The sequence below is a fragment of the Dromiciops gliroides genome, chromosome 4 (assembly GCF_019393635.1).
Source record: "Dromiciops gliroides isolate mDroGli1 chromosome 4, mDroGli1.pri, whole genome shotgun sequence".
Taxonomy (NCBI): Eukaryota; Metazoa; Chordata; class Mammalia; order Microbiotheria; family Microbiotheriidae; genus Dromiciops; species Dromiciops gliroides.
The window spans coordinates 463,860,999-463,877,473 of record NC_057864.1 but is presented as its reverse complement, the minus strand read 5'-3'; the positions used below and the strand labels follow the sequence as shown (position 1 = coordinate 463,877,473).

General features: G+C 40.5%; 1 protein-coding gene across 1 annotated transcript in view; it reads right to left on the bottom strand.

The window, feature by feature from the left end:
* Positions 1-16,475, bottom strand: part of EFCAB5 (EF-hand calcium binding domain 5) — a 139,848-nt gene that overhangs the window by 63,015 nt on the left and 60,358 nt on the right. The window contains exons 5-6 of the mRNA XM_044005291.1: positions 12,585-12,655; positions 2,991-3,146 (exon numbers count right to left, since the gene is read on the bottom strand). Of these exons, the coding sequence (XP_043861226.1) occupies positions 2,991-3,146; positions 12,585-12,655 (227 nt within the window). The remainder of the gene's footprint in view (positions 1-2,990; positions 3,147-12,584; positions 12,656-16,475) is intronic.

Below are 16,475 nucleotides of genomic sequence, written 5' to 3'. Positions count from 1 at the left end.
CTTAAAGTCATAAAGACCCAAGTCCAAAGCCAGCCTCAGACACCTACTAGCTGTGTGACCCTGGGTAAGTCACTTACCCCCTGTTTCCTCTACTGTGAAATGGGGATTAATAGAACCTCTTATGTTGTTATAAAGATCAGGTGAAATAGCATATATAAAGTGTAAATTTGCCAATTCTATGGCTCTTTATGAATTTTAGTTGTTATTATTATTAACGCTAATGAAGGTGAAAAGCCGAATCCACTTAGAGAAGGTTCCATTGATATCCAGTCAAATTGTGAGTTCAGTTTACAAGTTACAATAATGTGCTCAACTAAAAAGTATTCGGCTGAGAACAAGGAAATGTATTCAAATCCTCTCACTATCACTGTCTTGTTTTCTGTGCCTCAATGGTCTAATCTCTAAAATGGAAATAACTCCATCTCCCTCCCTCTGCCTCAGAGGGTTATAGTGAGGGTAACATTGGTTACCAGGTAAGAAAAGTCCCTGAAAGTATATATGTGAGGGTTGTGCTAGGTTCCCTTACTAGAAGGGAATTAGAAGAACTGAACTATCTTACAGTTGAATGACTTGTCTAAGAGCACATACATAGTAGATAACAGAGGCAGAAGTTTCTTTATTGAGAGTTCCCTATGGAAGTGGGGGAAGGGTAAGTGAGCCTCGGGTGCTGCAATCCCAGGAAGAAGCCAGGGAGCCTGTTTCTGGAAAGACATGATGTATGATGGAAATGCCTGGCTCCCCAATTTGGAGCATGTGTAGACATTTTGTAACTGGTTCTGGTCATACTGATGACTGGTAGTGTGGGTGGGAAGGAAATACACTAGCTGGCCAAAGCAAGCCAGCCTACCCTCTATCTTTAGTGGCTGTGCTCAAGCGAGGAGGTGAGGAGGCCTGAGTGGGGACAGAGACCTCAAGCCTTTATCTCCCCCACAAGTACCACATGGCCCAAGATCACCTGCCCCGGCTGTGACTCTTCTCTCTGTTGTGGCAATGCTTCCCTAACTTTAGGTGAAGGAGATTGGAGATGGACATTGTGTGCTTGAAAAGGTCAGAATGATGAGACACCAGAGGTCAGGAAGCTGGAGGTCACGGTGAAAATTCTTGGAAGACACATGGTAAAGAGTTAAGTGCCAGGCGAGTGGCAGCAGAGATGCAGACTCATTTGTCTTTCAGTCACGTCTCATTTGCGAGTGAACCTGGTATGGTCAATGCTGTGTAAAAACTCTGCTCTGTGTGGGTGCCCTCTCCCTAAAGCTTGCAGTATAGGGGCAGCTAGGTGGCGCAGTGGATAGAGCACTGGCCCTGGAGTCAGGAGGACCTGAGTTCAAATCCAGCCTCAGACACTTAACACTTACTAGCTGTGTGACCCTGGGCAAGTCACTTAACCCCAATTGCCTCACTAAAAAAAAAAAAAAAAAAGCTTGCAGTATAAGGGGAGAATGTATGTACCACCCAGGTGATGGGGGAAATGTTTGTCATTTCTGTTCTTGCTATATCTTTGCAGCAAATATCCCTTTGTAAAAACTAAATAATGTTAATGGATTAAATGGAACTGGGATCCTATTACTGGCAGATAACAGTGGAGGGAACATACCAGGATTGGGTGGGGGGTAGAGTTTCAAGACAGTGGCATAAGAATCACCCAAACCTCTTAGGGAGATCCCTCCCACCTCTTCTCTGTGGGAGAGTCGTAGCCGGCCAGGCTCTGGGAACCCCATCTGCTAGGACGTGTGTGGGTTGGGAAAGGAAGGCCAATGTCTGTTCCATCCAAGCCGATGAAATCACCAATCTGGTGTAGAAAAAAAAAATGACAGTATCCATGCTCTTCTAACACGCATTGAAACAGAAGGAAGGGGAGCCATGAATCACATTCCACCCAGTCTCCTGCAGTTGAAGAAGGAAGGCACCTTCAAAGGGACAATTCTGTCTCCCAGAAAAGACTTGCCTCTACACCAGCATTCTTGGCACGTCGCTTTTTGTCATCTGAGAGCCCCTGAGCAAGCCACCAAAGAAGGTCTCAGCACTCCTTGGCAGTGAAGAACCAGAACTGGCAGGAAGGTGCAAATGAGGGAACAGGCAAAACAGACTGGGGACTCCCCCTGGAAATCTCTTCCTGGCCACTCAGGTCGGAATCTGCCAGCTATTCCCCTCTCAGGATGCAACCGTGTCCACGTCACAATAAGCTATTTCCATCACGTTTGCATCGGAACTATTCCAAGGCCATCTGGTAGTCGAGGTCCACTGATGGCCTCCCAAACCACAACCCCACAAACCCTTTCCTGATAGAAACACACTCCTTGACAATGTATTCACTATTCTGCCCCTGGAGTACTCCAGCTGTCTGTCACAAGGAGGGAGGTGTGTCTCATCTGTTCTTAGGGACAAAGATGAAGTTACTCAGGGTTTAACTTCCTTTAAATGTTCCTTTCGTTCACATCATTGTCATTGAGCAGCGTCCTCCCACAAACAGCATCCTGCTTGTGTCACCCTTTCTCTGTTCACACACATCTGTCCACATTTCCCCAAATTCCTCATCGTCGTCATTCCCTGTGTCACAGTAATATTCTGTTATGCTCCAAACCCATAATTTGTCCAGCCATTCCCCAGTGGAGGAGTACCCACTTGGCTTCCAGTTCTTGCCCACATTCCCTGGGATGTATTTCCCTGAGAAAAGGTGCTCTGCCAGCACAGAAGTGAACAGAAAGCAAGGAATTAGTTAATCCAGGGGAGGGCAGGTCAGTGCCATGGAAAGGATGCTGGAGGTGGAGTCAAAGAATTCAGGTTCATGGCCTAGCTCTGCTATCTACCAGCTGTGTGACCTTAGGCAAATCACTTAACCTCTCTGGACCCAAGTTTCATCATCTGTAAAACAAGGGGCTCAGACTAGAATAGCTCTAAGGCACCTTCGGGCTCTCAACCTGTGACTCTATCATCCACGGACATAAGAATGGGAAAGAGCCAGGTGGGGCCAGTGATCTCAGGTAGCTCACCTTTCCAACATCACAGGACAAGAAGAGGTTTAAAAACTTCTGCCTCCATCTGTCATGTTTCACTATTTCCCAGAAGTCATCTGCACACTGGCAAAGGTGCTTCAGGAAGTCTGTAAACATTTCACTGGTTAAGTCCTTGATGCATGGAAAGATCTCCTATGGAGGGGAAGAGAAGAAAGGATTGATTTAAAACCAAAATCACATTTAGAGCTGCCTAGATGAATCTTTTCAGTTTTGCATGTAAGAAGGTAAGGTGTAAGGTCACTTGGGTGATAAAGGCAGAATCAGAATTTGAAGCTAGGAGCCCTGAAAAGAAACAGGAAATCGGAGGGCTACAAAAGTATTTCTCTGTACCAATTCGCAGTTAACACTGCCCTGGAAGAGACTCCCCCTGCTCCCAGGCCCTTCTTTTTACTTGTCTACCAGGGAGGCAGCATGGCAAGGGGACTGGAGGTGGTGTGTGACCTTAGGCAAAGAATTAATTTCATTGAGCCTCAATTTCCTCATCTGTCATATAGGACTTAGAATCATAGATGAGACTAGGAAGGAACCTTCGAAGTCATCTAATCACACCCCCTCATTATTATTCAGATATGGAAATGGGACCCCAAAGACTATAGTTACTTCCTAAGATCACAGGGCTGGCAAGCATCAGAGTTTGAACTAGAGTCCTCTGGCTCCAGTTCTACCCCAACTCCTTCTGAAACCCCTCATTTCCTCAAGTTCCTTAGAGACAGAGGAACTGACCAAATGACCCCTGGTTGTCCTTTCTCATCTCAGGATCCTGATATTCTACCATCAAAACCATTTGAGAAGAATTGAGCATTTTCCACCTTCTTCACAGGTTCGCCCATGTAGAATTGGAAAAGATTGTAGATGTCCCTTTAGTCCAGGCCCCCTCATTTGACAGATGTAGCAGAGGACTGGAGGATTTGGCGGACTTGCCCAGGGTTACCCAGGTAGCAAGTGAGAGAGACAGGAATTGAACCCAGATCCTTAGCCTCTGAATCCATCATCCCTTCCACAGGATCTCTCTCTCTCTCATTGCCAAGGAAAGTGTTCTCAAGCAGTGGATATTTTTGGCTCAGCCCTCTGAGGCTGGCGTGAGAAAAGATGACTGACTTACAGGAGTCATCTTGCTTTATTTTCATCGTTTGAGAAATGACCCCAAAGCCACCTGGGTCTCTTGACGGGAGGGATGCTGGTGAAAAGAAGGTTTATTTTAAACCCTCTTCTTAGAGACTCTTTAAATGCTTTGGATTTATAGCCTGTGGCTTTTATGAGCGAGAACAGCCCTGCTCTCCAAGTGTGGGCTGGATGACATCAATAACACCAGCTGACAGAAAGGACCATAGTCCCTAAGCCTGAGAAGAATGATTAGGGCTGTTTCCTGGAGTGTGCCACGGAAAAGGAAAACTGACAATATCCAGGGGGCTTTGTACTCTTTGTGGCCTGTCCAGGGGCTGGGCAATTGAAACTCTCAAGTCTGAATATGATCCCCGAGACAGCCTCAGTTTTCTCACCTGAAAAAGACAAATAATACTGCCCAGAAATAATACTACTTTAGTTTTTCTAAGAGGTTCTGACCTGGGGGTTCATGTAAAGCAAGTTTAGTTAAAACACTGGTCTCTTTGCTATTCCCAGTTTCCATTACTTACTAACTGTGGGACCCTGAGCAAGTCACTTAACCTCTTTCTCCTTCAGTTTCCTCATCTGTGAAATAGAGACAGTAATAACAACTACTTCCCGGGGCTGTTTTGAGGCTAAAACGAGAGAATATTCACTAAGTGATTTGGAAGTCTTACAGAAATGCTATTTATTATCACTAAAAGCAGTAACTTTGCTGATATAGTTTGGGAAAAAAATGACCAAGCTACAAGGTTTTAGGGGAGAGATTCCATTTAGGAAAAACATTATCATGTAGAGCAATTTAATACAAACACAGACCTACACTCTGCTCTCAGTCCAAGATTTTACATCTATGACCATGCCTAGAATGCTCTCAATCTTCCCTGGGGGTTCTCTTCAAAGCTGAACTTAGATGCTGCTCAATCCCTTCTCTCCCTGCTTGAGTTAACACATTTGCCCCGCCCCCCCCCAATTCCTTCATGTTTATTTCTATGTGTTTTGCATTTGCTTCTCTGTTATTGCCTTCAGTAGAACAGAAGCTAGCTGAGGGCAGGGACTTTCATTTTTGCCTTTCCATCACTTTCCTTGGCACATAAGTGCTCTGTAATGTTCTTCTCCTCATGTTGGCTTGGTAGAATCTCCTACTTCCTGCAAAACTCAGTTTAAACCCCACTATCTACACAAAGCCCTTTCTGATCCTTTCAATGACTACTGCCTTGCTCATTTAAAAAAAAAAAATCTGTTCTCCATATATTAGGCGCTTAGGTGGCGCCATAGTGCATGGAGTGCTGAGCTGGCAAAAATGGCCTCAAACACTGGCTGTGTTACCCTGGGCAAGTCATTTAACCCTATTTGCTTCAGTTTCCTCATCTGTCAAATGAACTCAGAAAAGGAAATGTCAAACCACTCCAGCATCTTTGCCAAGAAAAGCCCAAATGGGGTCATGAAGAGTTGGACATACCTAAAAAGCGACGACCTCTCCTCAATAAAAACTAAACTCCTGGAAGCCAGGACTTTGCTCATTTTTGTATTTGTACCCCCAGAGAATTTGGTATATGGTACAGAGTAGCTGCTTTAAAAATGTCTCTGGTTTGATTAGAGTCGATCTGGACCAGATCCAATTTCTTTTTCAAACACAATTTGACATCAGTATCCATCTCCACCAGCCATCTGTTAGAAAACTAAACCGAGTCAAATAAAATGACCCCTGTGGATTAGACGTGAATTGGGGAAATTCTTCTCCTTCCTTGTGTGGGTTTTTTGTGTTTATTTTTTTACTTTGAAAATCAGTGTGCTGAGAATGGCAAATAAATGCCTGAGAGTGATAGAGAAAGCCCTCTGCTTTCTCGGCAGTTAGTCTCCATGCTTCTTGAATTGCAGATATGCTAGAGGTTTGATGAGGTGAGAGAAGGATGAGGAATGAAAGCAGATGGGGAAACCCTCTGTCTTGGGTGCTAACTCCCAAGATGCCTCTCGAAGCTTCAGAGGCAAATGAGGTATTTCAAGGCTGTCTGAAAACAAGGGATAATGGAGTATTGAATTATGTGTGCATTAACACTTTGCATACTATGTGACTTTGGGGAGATGGTGTGTTAACACAGCAGTGAGGGGGAAGGAATCATTTTTATGCTTCTATGACTTCATTGGGAAAGTGTTGTTGGGTTTTTTAAATGAGTATCAAGAAGCTAATAATAGTCAACAAAGGAGCCATATATATGTATATATACATATATGTATGTATACATATATGTATACACACATATATATACATATACATATATACATATATAAATTGTTCAAGTTGAAAAAACTCACTTAGTGATAAACACATGATTAATTGACCAAAAGCCTTATTAGCCAGCAACAACAAAGCCAATGAGGACCCTGACATAATGGCTTCAGTCCTGCCCAGAAAATAAGCTGAATGCCCCTAGGAATTCCACTGCCGACAGTCCCTAGCTTCCTTATACCTGAATGACATGTAACTCAGTAGAGAAAACAGGGACACCCAGGAAGAGCTGCCCAGGATGGGGAAGGAGTAGGCTGGATGACCCCCAAACCTCACTTTTACTCCTCCTCTCTTCCTCCTACCCCTTTGTAGGGGACTCCACCACTCTCTGTCACTTTGTTTTGTTTTTGTCTTGGTAGACTGAGCACACTGCATTGTAGACAGTAGGCACTTAATAAATGTTTGATGGTTGGTTGATCAGAGGTAATAGATTTAAAGCTAGAAGGGACCTTAAAGGACATGGGGTCCAGTCCCCTCATTTTTAGATGGAGAAACTAAGAACCAGAGAGGGTAAGTGACTTGTCTATAGCCACATACCTAGTCAGTGACAAAGGCAAGATTTGAACTCAGGTCCTCTGATCCCAAATCTATTGCTCTTTCTACCTCACCAAGCTGCCTTGCCAGGATTGGATACACCAATACAGTGCTGATCCAAAGCTAGTATTGAGTTATCAAGGTGGATGCCTAATGGGAGAGTAGACCCCAGAGGCCTCTTTCTTCCCCACCTCCTTCCCCTTAGTCTCCTATGCAGCTTGTCAATGAAATAGAAAGGAGGAACCATTCTGGAGAGTGATTTGAAACTATGCCCAAAAGGCTATAAAACTGTGCACATCCTTTGACCCAGTAATGCCACTATTAGGTCTATATCCCAAAGAGATCATAAAAAAGGGAAAAGGACCCACATGTACAAAAATATTTATAGCAGCTCTTTTTGTGGTGGCAAAGAATTGGAAATCAAGGGAATGCCCATAAGTTGGGGAATGATTGAACAAGCTGTGGTATATGAATGTCATGGAATACTATTGTGCTGTAGGAAACAATGAGCAGGCAGAAACCTGGAAAGACATGAATCAATGCTGAGTGAAGTGAGCAGAAGCCGGAGAACATTGTACACAGTAACATTTACACAACATTTTGTGATGATCAGCTGTGATTGACTTAGTTCTTCTGAGCAACACAATGATCCAAGACAATTCCTTTTTCCCCTTGTAAATAGTGTTTTATTTTTTCCAATTACATGTAAAGATAGTTTGGTCTAAGACAATGCCAAAAAACTAATGATGGAAAATCCTCTTCACATCCAGAGAAAGAACTGAGGAGTCTGAATGCAGATCAAAGCAGACAATTTTCATGTGTGTATATGTGTGTTTGTGGTTTTTCCCTTTTGTTCTGTTTCTTCATTCACAAGATGACTAATGTGGAAATACATTTAACATGATTGCACATGTATAACCTATATCAGATAGTTTGCCGTCTTGCGGAAAGGGGAAGGGAGAGAGGGAAAGAAATTTGGAACTCAAAATTTTATAAATAATGAATGTATCTTTACATGTAATTGGAAACAATAAAATACAATTTACCAAAAAAAGAAATAGAAAGGAGATTGACAACTAACTGCTCCATCTTCAACCAACAAGGCAGAGAAAAAATGTCTTTGTCAACTCTCTTTCCTTTACATGTAAACTCTTTCAATACTGTCATGGAAAGAATGAATGAAAAGCAATGATTAATTAACCCCTTCTTGAGCCCCTTAATTGTTAGGACCCCCCTCCTCAAATTATTGTGCTTATACTTCTCTGTTTATGTGTTGTATCTCTTCCCTTCCATTCTGAGTAGAATATAAGTTCTTTGAGGCATTTTGTCTTCTTATTGCCAGTGATTTGCACATAGTAGGCACTTATTACTATTTATTGGATTGGGTTGATTTACACATTATTCCCCCTTCATCTAGTCTACACCACAGTCAAACATGCTTTTCCATGTACACAACATTCCATCTGCCTTTTCATGGGTTGCCCCGAGGTGCCTGGAATGTTCTCTCTCCTCATGTCTGTCTTTGGAATCCTGAGTTTCCTTTAAGGCTCATCTCAAATGCTACCTATTTAAGGACCCTTTCTTGAATCTCCAGTGAAAAAGTATGGTTAAGAGTAGACCATGAGCCAGGCATTATGCTAAGCACTGGGGATACAAACACAAAAAGTGAGACAAGCCCTTGCCCTCAGGGCGCTTACATTTTAATAGGAGGATAGAACCAAATATAGGAGAATTTGAGAAGGGAGTTTGGGTTTAGGGAATCCATTATGGAGTCAATCATCATGCCCTTTCAAGAAACAAGGATAGTATTGATTTGATTATTCTACTCTGACAAACTGTAGTTGTAGGGACAGGAGCTAGCATGGGATAGCAATGAGGATGGTGAGATGGTCTTCTGGTAGAGAGTAGAATCACTTTGTATTGCCTTTGCACATGTTTAGTGTTCATTTGTTTCTAAATATGTTGTATCCCTTCCTAGTAGAATGTAAGTTCCTTGAGGTCAGGAATGGTTTCATTTTTGTTTTTGTATTTTCAGAGCTTAACAGAGCACCTGGCGCACAGTAAGCATTTAACAAATGCTTGATTAAAAGAACCCATGTTTTTCATATGTTGGTACAAAGCCATCTGCATTGGGGGAGGGGGGTATATGTAACAATAAGCAAAGGGGGGCAACAGGTTTAATGACAATCCATGCCTCTTTTGACATCTAATGTACATAGTTTCTTTGAAGGATAAGTGTATCTTCAGGACTTAGCAGAGTACCTGGTACATAGTAGGTGCTTGGTGACTGACTTGGGTTCTTCCCAAAGCCTTCTGCTCAGAGATAGAAGCCAATGAACCAAACTATTAATGATGTAACAATAAGATAAACTGAAATCTTAGCATACCACATGATGAAAACCACTCTCCAGATTCACATTAGCTATGGTAGTTTTTCTTTAATTAAATGCAACATTTTGATAAGAAAATGAAAATAAAAAGCATTTTGAGTTAACAACCACCCAAAACTCTTCTAAAATGAGTATCCTGAAACCTGTTTCCCTGCAAAGCATACTGGCACAAGAGATAACCCCAAGCCCCTAAATTCATTTGATAATTGGGTTTATTTCTGTTCTTAATTACCTTAATGGCACTTGCTTACATTACTAAAATAGTAGTGTTCTCTGCAGATCTATTCTACACACCCTGAGGTTTATCACTATAAACTACTAACTCTTGGTGGGAAAATGGGCCAATAATGTTTCTTTATAAGATATATTTTTAAAAAGCTATACAAGGGAATCGAGACAATTTATAATAGGTCATTTAGATTTAGAGTTAGAAGGGACTTTAGAGGTCATTTTACAAATGAGGAAACTGAGGCTTGTAATGGTATAGTAACTTGCCCAAGGTCACACAGTCAGTAAGAGTCTATGGCAGGATTCAAACTCAGGTCCTCTTGACTCCAATGCTATCTAGTATGCCCCCTACCGGCTTCTAAATTTCATTCTTTTCAACTTGACAAGCAAAAGGATAGCCAAATGGAGTTCTCCATTGATATCTAAAGTACCATGATGAGACAGAGTCAAGGCTACATATACTTGGGATAGTGATGGGCAGGACCCAACTGTGTCCACTCCAGACATTTTGCTGAGCTTTCCTCTCTTGTTCTGACTCCTTAGGGATGTTCACTGGGCCATTTCTAGTTTACCAATTCTTGGTTTACTTCCTCTAAGCCTCAGCTTCCTCCTTTGTAAAATGAGGGGACTGGACCTGTCCTCTAAGATCCCTTCCAACTCTAAATCGATGACCCTAAGGAGGAGGGACTTCAGAAGAAGCCTGCTTTCAGGTGAATAGTGGGGAGTGACACAAAGGCTTTGTCTTTTAAAATTTGAGTCTGACAGATTAAATTGCCTTTCCCAAGAAATGTGAGAGCATGGAGGGACGAGGACAGCTTTGTCGACAGCAGGTGAGGTAACAAGAGACTCTGTCTCCTCATGAAGATCATTTTCCCACTGTTTCTGCATCCTCCCTGTGTTCTCCATTGCCTTCCTACCCCTCAGCTCTACTGAAGAGCTGGGAAAGATTGGTGGTATTATGATGTGAAATGATGCATTGTAATTTCTAGGTCAATGAATGGTGACATCATCGTTAGGAGAAAGCGAGGAAGTCCTCCTACATGTTTGGGGTAAGCGCTCTGGGGATCTGTTAGAGTGGATAGGGCACTGGGGGGAGGCAGTTAGGTGGATAAAGTGGATAAAGCACCAGCCCTGGATTCAGGGGGACCTGAGTTCAAATCTGGCCTCAGACACTTGACACTAGCTGTGTGACCCTGGGCAAGTCACTTAACCCTCCTAGTGCTCAGTTTCCTCATCTGTAAAACAAAGGGATTGGACTCAATAGCCTTCTGACTCTGGATTGATCATCCTGACACAGACAAGAGTTGCACCAGATGGTCAGCCATGGATTGATGGTGGTCTACATCATCAGGGAACTGAATCAGTGAAATCTCAGATCCATTTGAGTGCTTGAGTGCCGGACTATTGATTTTTTAAAATCCTTCCTTGCCAGCCTCCTGTTCACCTTTCCCCTCATGGTTACACAGGCTGGGGATCCAGACAATAAAATGCCCAATTCCCTGAAGGATTTCATTCTTGCAAAACTGAATAAAGAAAACTAGTACAAAATGATAATCTTTGGGGTTTCATAAAGAAGCTTTTTAAAAATTCTGTCTTCCTTAGGGCCGAAGGATGAGAAGAGTTTCAACTGTTTCACTTAGAAAATTTCTGGCTTTTAGAAATACTGGTAAAAGAGGAGTTACTACTTTGATTCCCCCATTCAAAGCCAGAGTTTGGCTGAAAACTCCCAGCATTCCAGAGTGAGTTCACCTACACCTGCCTGGCTAAGAGACTGAAATTGATTTGGTCATCTTCTTAATTAATACAATTCTTGGTAGAGGGATCAGAACCAAAACTTTCATATAAGATTAGTCAGCTGGTACCTGTTCAGATACTGTGTCACAAAGGGGAAAGAAGGGAACAAGCATTATCAAGCACCTCCCACATGCCAGACATTGTGCATGTATATTTTTTTTGGGGGGGGGGGTTGGGTGGGGGAATGAAGATTAAGTAACTCGCCCAGGGTCACACAGCTAGTAAGTGTCAAGTGTCTGAGGTCGAATTTGAACTCAGGTCCTCCTGATTTGAGGGCCAATACTTTATCTACTGCACTACCTAGCTGCCCCCTGTGCACAATATTTTACAAATATTTTCTCGTTTAATCCAACAAAACAAGGGTGAAAGAGGCAAACACTTGGTTCTATGGGAGGAGGAGAGAAAAGAGAAGAGAATGATTTTTGCAGACTGAGAAACTGACACACACAAAAATGGCTGCTATAGGAAATCCAGGCCCTTCACTATTGCTTCTTTCACTTGTTCTTCTATAACACACATGTAAATTCTAAGCTGTTCCAGCTATGAACCCCAAAATTCTTATATAATCTTTGCATAGTTGTTGAAATTCTTTGATTTGTAATTTTGTCAATTATAAAGGTCAAAACTAAAAAACAGTCACGTGCAAATAAACTGATGGATCTCAATTTCATGTAGCCTTCATTACCTTAGTCATTATTCTGCTTTCAAGGACCCAATATATTCATCTGAGGGGCAATTCTCTATGGAGTCTTCAGAATAATGTATCTTACTTCAACATTTTATCTGAAAGACTATTTCTTCACAAGTGGATTTTATCAGTTTTTCTTACACAAATATTCTTTATTTGCCCCTTTCAACAACCAAACTGTATATATGTGATGGGAACAGTACCAAACACTTAGGATCACTGATGTCAGACTGGAAGTGGTCTCAGAGACCCCCTAGTCCAACCTCATCCTGTTGAAGACAAGGAAACAGACCTCAGGAGGTAATGTGACTTTTACAAGGTCATAAAGGTAGTAAGCATCAGAGGTAGCATTTGAACCCTGGTCCTCTGTCTCCAGAGGCAGTGTTCTTTCCATTGTACCACTGCCCCCCCATTCCCTTTATTGCATAGTTAATACAGATGTGTATTAACATTTGTGTCAACATATAATATTATTTCCAAAGGCAAGGGATAAGTAAACCTGACAGGTTTTTTTGCAACTATTGAATTACTTAACTTCTCACCTCTATAAAACCTTCTTCATCTCTCCTATCTTTCATTGTTCCTACAAATTCCAATGGCTGGTAAAGTGACTCTGGGGGGAAAAAAAGAGAATGATTCCATTAGTTTGTAAGTAACACATTTTCCATGCAGACTCTAATTTTTAAACCCATCGGTTTCTTCTCATTACTAACTTTCCCCTGTAATTTTAGGTGGTACTTACTGAAAATGTAGCCATCAGACTTGGAAGCAAAGACATAAATAAAAGATAAGTTGCTTTTTTGTTTTAACCAGACCTCTGGCTTTATGAGTTTAGGGAACTCCCAGTGAGAAATCTCTACCAAGGAAAATCAACACCTCTTTGCAACTTAAGAGTCCTAGAAAGTTACCTCAGGCATGGAGAGGTTCCCCAAGCAGTCAAATAGATCAGACCTAGAACTCGGGTCTTCCTGACTCTGATCAGTTTTCTATTCACTATATCATACTGTGTTTTGAGGGGCACATAGCAGAAAGTTAATACTTGATTTTTTTCTAACATGGCTGGATTTGGGTAAGACTAAATTCATCACCAAGAAAGATTTGAACTCAGGTCCTCCTGAATCCTAGGTCAGTGCTCTATCCACTGCACCACCTAGCTGCCCCCAAAGCAGCTCTTTTTGTGGTGGCAAAGAATTAGAAATTAAAGGGATGCCCATCAATTAGGGAATGGCTGAACAAGTTGTGGTAAATGAATGTAATGGAATAATATTGTGCTGTAAAGAAATGATGAGCAGGCAGATTTCAGAAAAACCTGGAAAGACTTATGTGGACTGATGCTGAGTGAAGTCAGCAGAACCAGAACATTGTACACAGCAATATTGTGATCAACTGTGATAGACTTAGTTCTTCTTAAAAATAGAATGATCCAAGACAATTCCAAAAGACTCATGATGGACAGTGCACTCCACACCCAGAAAAAGAACCAAGGAATCTGAGTGCAGATGGAAGCATACTATTTTTACTTTTGTCCTTGTTGGGGTTTTGTTGTCGTTTCTTCTTTCTTGTGGTTTCCCCTTCTGTTCTCATTCTTTTCTCACAACATGACTAATGTGGAAATATGTTTAACATGATTGTAATGTATAATCTATTGTTTGCTGGCCTCAAGAGGGGGGAGGGAAGGGAGGAAAATTTGAAATTCAAAATCTTACAAAAATGAATGTTGAAAACTATCTTTACATGTAATTTGAAAAAATAAAATAAAATACTATTTTAAAAAGATAAGGGGTGGGATCAGAATCTCTTATGCTTCATGTGAAATAACAAAGCTAAGGAATTTTACTAAAGCAAAAATAGACCTAATTGAAAGAGATCGTCAGGGAAACTACATTTTCCTAAAAGGTACCATAGACAGTGAGATAATATCAATACTAAACATATATGTACCAAACTACATAGCATCCAAATTATTTTTTCTTTTCCACAATTATTATTTATTTATTTTGAACATTCTTTTCTTTTTAAATTTTGAGTTCCAGATTCTCTCACTTCCTCTTACCCCTCATCCACCTAGTGAGAAGGCAAACAATATGATATAAATTATACATATGAAATCATGCAGAATATTCCCATATTAGCCATATCACCAAAAAAGCAAAAATAATAATAAAATGAGAAAATTATACTTCAATTTGCACCCAGAGTTCATCAGTTTTCTCTGGGGGTAGAAAGCATTTTTCATCAAGAGTCCTTTGGAATTGTCTTGGATCATTGTATTGACCAGAGTAGTCAAGTTTTTTGCTTTTTTTACAAGTTGATCACTATATAACATTGTTGCTATTGTGCACAATGATCTTGCGGTTCTTCTCACTTTATTTTGCATCAGTTCATATAGGTCTTTCCAGGGTTTTTTTTTTTTCTGAAACCATATCCCTCATCACTTCTTATAATGCAATAGTACTCCATTACAATTGTAAGCCACAACTTGTTTAGCCATTCCACATTTAATGGACATCCCCTCAATTTCCAATTTATGAACCACAAAAAGAGCTGCTATAAATATTTTGTACATATGGGTCCTTTTCTTCTTTGATCTCTTTGGGGTATATACCTAGTAGTGGTATGGCTGGATCCAAAGATATACACAATTTTATAGCCCTTTGGGCATAGTTCCTGATTGTTCTCCAGAAAGGTTGAACCAGTTTGCTACTCCACCAATAGTTTATTAATATACCCATTTTCCCTCATCCCCTCTAGCATTTGACATCTCTGATAAGTGTGAGGAAGTACCTTGGAGTTGTTTTAATTTGCATTTCTCAAATCAATAGTGATTTAGAGCATTTTTCCATCTAACTGTAGATAGCTTTAATGTCTTCTTCTGAAAACTACTTATTCATGTCCTTTGATCTTTTATTACCAAATTATTAAAGGAAAATTTAAATGAGTTATAGGAGGAAATAGACAATAAAACTATATTATTGGGGGATGTCAACTTTCTCTTCTCAGAACTAGATAAATCTAACCAGATAAATGTAATAAGAAATAGGAGATTAATAGAATTTTCGGAAAAATCTCCAGGGCCAGATGGATTCACAAGTGAATTCTATCAAATGTTTAAGGAACAATCAATTCCAATACTATATAAACTATTTGGGAAAATAGGGGAGTCTTAACAAATTTCTTTTATGACACAAATATGGTACTGATATCTAAATCAGGAAAAGTCAAACAGAAAAAGAAAACTGTAAACAAATTTCCCAAATGAATACTGATGCAAAAATTTTTAACAAAATACTATCAAGGAGATTACAGTAATATATTACAAAGATCATACATTATGGCCAGGTAGTATTTATACCAGGAATACCCTTAGTACTAAATGACCAAAGTATCTAGTGTTTAATAAACCTAAAGATCCAAGCTTTAGGGACAAGAATTCACTATCTGACAAAAATTGCTGGAAAACCTGGAAAGCAAAAAATAGGCATAAACCAACTTCTTACATCATATATTAAGATAAGCTCAAATAAAGCACTGGCTCTAGATTCAGGAGGACCTGAGTTCAAATGCAGCCTCAGACATTTGATACTTAGTAGCTGTGTGACCCTAGGCAAGTCACTTAACCTTCATTGCCCTGAAAAAAAAAGATAAGACCAAAATGGGCATATATTTAGACATAATGGATGATATCCTAAGTAAAGTAGTAGAGCATGGGAAAATGTACCTGTCAGATCTGTGAATAATAGAAGGGTTTATGACCAAACAAGAGATAGAGAGGATCATGGAAAAATAAAATGGATAATTTAATAAGAAGAAATTAAAGTGGTTTTTTTTCAAAATTAGAAGGCAATCAGGGGGAAGCTAGGTGGCACAGTGGATAAAGCACTAGCCCTGGATTCAGGAGGACCTGAGTTCAAATCCGGCCTCAGACACTTGACACTTACTAGCTGTGTGACCCTAGGCAAGTCACTTAACTCACATAGCCCTACAAAAAAAGGTTTAGGGCAGCTAGGTGGCACAGTGGATAGAGCACAAGCCTTGGAGTCAGGAGTACCTGAGTTCAAATCCAGCCTCAGACACTTAACACTTACTAGCTGTGTGACCCTAGGCAAGTTACTTAACCCCAATTGCCTCACTAAAAAAAAAAAAGAAGGCAATCAGGAAAGTGGGAAACAAATTTTATAGCACACTTCTCTGATAAAGGTTTCATTTTTCAAATATATGGGAAACTGAGCCAAATTTATAAAAAATAAGACATTCACCAATTGAAAAATGGTCGAAAGGACATAAAAAGTCAGTTTTCAGAAGAAATCAAAGCTATCAAAAGTCACATAAAATGCTCTAAATCACTATTGATTGAGAAATGCTCATTAAAATAATTCTGAGATACTATTTCATACTTATAAGATTGACTAACATGACAGAAAAAAATAACAATG